The following is a 4936-nucleotide window of genomic DNA, read 5'->3' as shown; positions in this document are numbered from 1 at the left end:
GGATGCGTTCCGGTGCCCAGATCGTCAGAAGTACGCCCTGTTGTTGCTGAGTTTTGTTTATCGAGTTGTTGTTTTGCTTATCGAGTTGTTTGTCGAGCGGACGTGTTTCGTGTTTTTGAGTCATTGCGCTCTGTTTAAGCAATCTTTGTTTAAGTCTTGTTTATTTGCGTTGTCAACGTCATTGCATTTTGTTTATCGAGTTGTAAACTTGCTAAAGGTTCTGTTATATCTTAGTAAGTTGAGTTGCTTAGTTTGTTGCATCGGTTCACTACCTGACTTGGTGATTACACAATGCGCATTCCCATTCAAATTCATTCTTTTCTTGTGCAAAATAAATGATACGATACGATGCTAAAAGTTTAAAATACAAACACCTTTTCAAAAGCTATTTCATTCCATCATGCTTTACAACAAACAAAGGTACAAGTTTTACAAAAAATAAAACTGCCTAACAATGTGCAAAGTGCTACAAACTACTAGCAAAAAGAAAAATAAAGCAGGAAATAGCAACATCAATGTCCTCGGGAGCGGGAACGAGAAGCACTCCTCATTCTCTTCTGCGGGACAACCTCTGCACCATCATCATCATCTGAGTCGGAGCTGTCATCCTCAGGATCCCCCTCAGCCTCGCCTCTGTTCCCCGAACCAAGACCGGAGCCCCCCTCCTCAGCAGATGTCTCCGACTGGCGGTCGGTAGCCTCCTCCTCCTCCTCAACATCCTCCTCCTCCTCATCAGGCTCCGCCTCTACAATGTGAGCCCTGCGTCTGCGGACAGGCCCTCCTCGAGCTCCTCGAAAAGGTCTAGATGGCCCGGCTCCTCGGAAAGGCCAGGATGGCCCCGCCCCCTGAAAAGGCCCGGGTGACCCAACTCCCTGAAAAGGTCCAGATGACCCAGCTCCCCAAGGAGGCCCAGGTGGCCTGGCCTGTGGCTGACCGGACCATGAAGGCATCTGAAAACAAAGAGTTCAATTCAAATACATCAATCCAAATATATACATCAGATACAGATACAAGCAAAGGCTACGTGAAGTGGGTGCATGTAAATACAGTGTACAAGTGGGGTGTGTGTCAGATGTGCTCTACACAAGTAGTCTATCGATGCAGTAGAAATCAGCATGTCATCAAAAGTATGATAAATGCCAGAAAACTGAAGGGTACCTGAATGCCCGCGACAGACAACTGTGCCTCCCTACGCAGGACCATGCCCTCGAGTGTGGCCACCAGTCCAACCACCTCCTCCATGTACCCTCGCGATGGCTGCAAATATGAGCTCATGATCATCAGTGAACGAAAGAATGTCTAAACATCTGAATGATGAATGAAAAACAGTGGAGCATACCAGCGGTGAGTCAGGATCAATGGCGTATCGATCACTGGGCATCGGAGGCTCTAGCGGGATCGGGGTCGGAGAGATAGCCCCATACTGCTACGCCATCAACTCAGTCGGCATATCTGGCCATCTAGGATGAGGATAAGTCGACGGAATCGGAGGAACCGGTCTACCCCCACCTCTAGATGTACCAGTCCTACTAGTAGAAGGGGCGTCTGCAGCCCGAGCCCGGGCCTGGCCCGAGGATGACATACCGGCAGGCCTCGTCATCGGGGTGCGAGCTCCCGTCAATGGAGGCATCAAATATATGTGACGGTAAGTGGCGTAGTCCCCTTCCTCAAGATATAATAAAGCATCGCTACCCAGCATAGCGCCGACTACCTCCGAGTAAGAGAGCCTGTCAGCAGTCCGCATACTGACTGGGGGTACTGCGGGAGGATCCTGAGAAAGATACCCCCATACCTGGCGCAGAAAGCGTTCCCCCAGAAACCATGCCCTGCCAACCGGCCCCTCGAGCAGGACCCTATACTGGGAGATGTCCGACCCTCCGATATACTGAAGTCGGAGACCATCACCCAGGGGCGCCCAAGGTTGCCATGAGATCTGCGGATGATAAATGCGTAAACCAATCAGAAATTGGGAGTATACAGAGCAAATCAAAGATGAAAATGAAAGGAACTGAAAGTTCTGATGTACCTCCGAATGCCGCACAGTGTTAAAGTACTGTCGCAGGTAAATGAGGGTCTCTCGGGGTCTCGGCTGGTGCGGGCCCTCGAACACTAGTGAGTATGGGGTCCTGGGAACCCCTGCCACCTCCAACTCTGGGGCTAATGCTGGGAAGTATACATAAACCCATAGCTGAGAAAAGCAGTGCAGAATGTAAGTACGAAATGCTGAGAGCAAAATACAGACTGTAAAAGTGCGCTGTGTGTGCAATGTACAAGTAATGAAGAGCAGAAATGTAAATCAAGAGGACAGAAAAGTACCTCCCAGGCTCTCCAGTAGCTGCCAAGTAAATCTCCCCGCCCGCGGGAGGTCACGCTCATATAAAAGTAAAGGGTAGCCAGGCCGGCACCACCCCAGTCATATCGATGGACCTGTGATAGGTCAACCAGAGCGCTCAGCAGGTATAGCCCGACTGTGTTCCCTCTATCGGCGAACAGAGTAGTCCCGAAGAGGAACATAAGGAAACCACGGGCGTACTGCTCCGTCTCCTCAGGAGTCTCGGGCACCATCTCCGCCCGCCGGAAGTGGGAAGAGAACCAAGTGTATCGGACTCTCCCAGAAACCCTGTCAACGGGCGGGCGAGCCCCCAATAGATACATCCAAGCGGCCTTCCACTCGCCCATATCCTCATCATAGGGGATGGGTCAACCTCCTATGTCCAAGCCAGTCAATACAGCGAAGTCTAGAGGCGTCATGGTCATGTCCCCGGTAGCAGAGAAATGAAAGGATTTGGTGGTGTCCCACCATCTCTCTACCAAGGCTGCCATCAGAGTCCTCCTGGCAGAGCAACGGGACAACCCAACGCAGAAAGCCCCGAATCCTGCCAAGTCTACCAAATCTCGGACGGCCTCCGGGAGCTCAGCGTACCAGTCCCGTGCGGCGGTGGAACCATACCCCCGTACGCTGCGGGAACCAACCTGCATTCAGAATGAATACATGTGTCAATAATGAACTAGGCTGTGTGCCAATGAGATGAAATGGGCTGTGTGCCGATGAAGTGAACTGGGCTGCGTGCCAATGAGATGAACTGGGCTGTGTGCCGATAAAATGAAATGGGTTGTGTACCGATGAAGTGAAATAAGCTACATGCAAATTCTAATCTGGGCTGCGCGTTCAGAAAATTTAAAGTTTGGGCTGCGTGTTCAACTTTCAACTACTGTGGGCTGCGTGTTCACTATTTAATCTGGGCTGCGTGTTCAGAAAATTTAAAGTTTGGGCTGCGTGTTCAACTTTCAACTACTGTGGGCTGCGTGTTCACTATTTAATCTGGGCTGCGTGTTCAGAAAATTTAAAGTTTGGGCTGCGTGTTCAACTTTCTTTCAGTGTGGGCTACGTGTTCACTATTCTAATCTGGGTTGCGTGTTCAGAAAATTTGAAGTTTGGGCTGCGTGTTCGAATTTCAACTAGTGTGGGCTGCGTGTTCACTATTCTAATCTGGGCTGCGTGTTCAGAAAATTTGAAGTTTGGGCTGCGTGTTCGAATTTCAACTAGCGTGGGCTGCGTGTTCACTATTCTAACCTGGGCTGCGTGTTCAGAAAATTTGAAGTTTGGGCTGTGTGTTCGAATTTCAACTAGCGTGGGCTGCGTGTTCACTATTCTAATCTGGGCTGCGTGTTCAGAAAATTTGAAGTTTGGGCTGCGTGTTCGAATTTCAACTAGCGTGGGCTGCGTGTTCACTATTTAATCTGGGCTGCGTGTTCAGAAAATTTGAAGTTTGGGCTGCGTGTTCGAATTTCAACTAGCGTGGGCTGCGTGTTCACTATTTAATCTGGGCTGCGTGTTCAGAAAATTTAAAGTTTGGGCTGCGTGTTCAACTTTCTTTCTGTGTGGGCTGCGTGTTCACTATTCTAATCTGGGCTGCGTGTTCAGAAAATTTGAAGTTTGGGCTGCGTGTTCGAATTTCAACTAGCGTGGGCTGCGTGTTCACTATTCTAATCTGGGCTGCGTGTTCAGAAAATTTGAAGTTTGGGCTGCGTGTTCGAATTTCAACTAGCGTGGGCTGCGTGTTCACTATTCTAATCTGGGCTGCGTGTTCAGAAAATTTGAAGTTTGGGCTGCGTGTTCGAATTTCTATCAGTGTGGGCTGCGTGTTCATTATTTAATCTGGGCTGCGTGTTCAGAAAATTTGAAGTTTGGGCTGCGTGTTCGAATTTCAACTAGCGTGGGCTGCGTGTTCACTATTCTAATCTGGGCTGCGTGTTCAGAAAATTTGAAGTTTGGGCTACGTGTTCAACTTTCTATCAGTGTGGGCTGCGTGTTCACTATTCTAATCTGGGCTGTGTGTTCAGAAAATTTAAAGTATGGGCTGTGTGTTCACTTTCGAATTCGGGCTGTGTGTTCGACAAATCAGTGTTTGAGCCGTGTGTTCACCTCTAAACTAATGTGTACTGTGTGTTCGCAATTAATTAATGAGCCGAGTGTTCAGAAATTCGAGTGTTGAAACTACATGTTCAGGATGCAAGCAAAGTACTATGTCATAAGCTAAACTGCGTGTTCAAGCATGGCAAAGGTGCGAAATGTACAAAAAATACAGAAAATGAAGTAAATACCTCTCGGGCCTCATGAGAGAGGTGATGCTCTGGCTCTCGGAGAAGCAGATCCCCGGGTGCTCGCTCGTCAAAGCTAGTGAAGTGACGGAAGACGGCACGAGGGGGGACATGTGCTGGCGGATGGTACCTCCCGGGAATAAAAGGTCGGGTCCTCGGGGGTAGAGTCATGGGATCAAAATCGTCCCCGGCACCTGGAAAGCCTCCGCCGTGGGGAGAATTGCCCGCCATTTTCAAAGAATCTGCAAAAGGAGCAAAAATGAGCGAAAATGAGCCAAAATTGGAAAAAGTCAACAAAAGTCAACTCTCGGGAAATGAAAAAGTCAACAAAAGT

General features: G+C 49.1%; 1 protein-coding gene across 1 annotated transcript; it reads right to left on the bottom strand.

Annotated features, from left to right (window-relative positions):
- Window positions 1-375: 375 nt before the first annotated feature.
- Window positions 376-1476, bottom strand: LOC145799173 (uncharacterized). Its single transcript, XM_082888718.1, has 3 exons — window positions 1340-1476; window positions 1159-1257; window positions 376-950 (listed from the first exon to the last, which is right to left on the bottom strand). The coding sequence occupies exons 1-3, from the start codon at window positions 1379-1381 to the stop codon at window positions 513-515; spliced, it is 579 nt and encodes a 192-aa protein (XP_082744844.1). The 5' UTR covers window positions 1382-1476; the 3' UTR covers window positions 376-512.
- Window positions 1477-4936: the final 3460 nt, after the last annotated feature.

The sequence above is a fragment of the Camellia sinensis genome, chromosome 9 (assembly GCF_055761805.1).
Source record: "Camellia sinensis isolate YWXY chromosome 9, ASM5576180v1, whole genome shotgun sequence".
In the NCBI taxonomy this organism is placed as follows: domain Eukaryota; kingdom Viridiplantae; phylum Streptophyta; class Magnoliopsida; order Ericales; family Theaceae; genus Camellia; species Camellia sinensis.
The sequence above is the reverse complement of the archived record's forward strand: the minus strand, read 5'-3'. Positions and strand labels throughout refer to the sequence as shown.

Bases quoted from the DNA above. Each gene is read 5' to 3' on its own strand.
- LOC145799173 (XM_082888718.1), bottom strand. From the start codon at position 1,381: ATGCCCAGTGATCGATACGCCATTGATCCTGACTCACCGCTG. The intron at 1,258-1,339 runs GTATGCTCCACT...TCATATTTGCAG, and splicing joins TTGATCCTGACTCACCGCTG to CCATCGCGAGGGTACATGGA. The intron at 951-1,158 runs GTACCCTTCAGT...CTTTGTTTTCAG, and splicing joins TGTCTGTCGCGGGCATTCAG to ATGCCTTCATGGTCCGGTCA.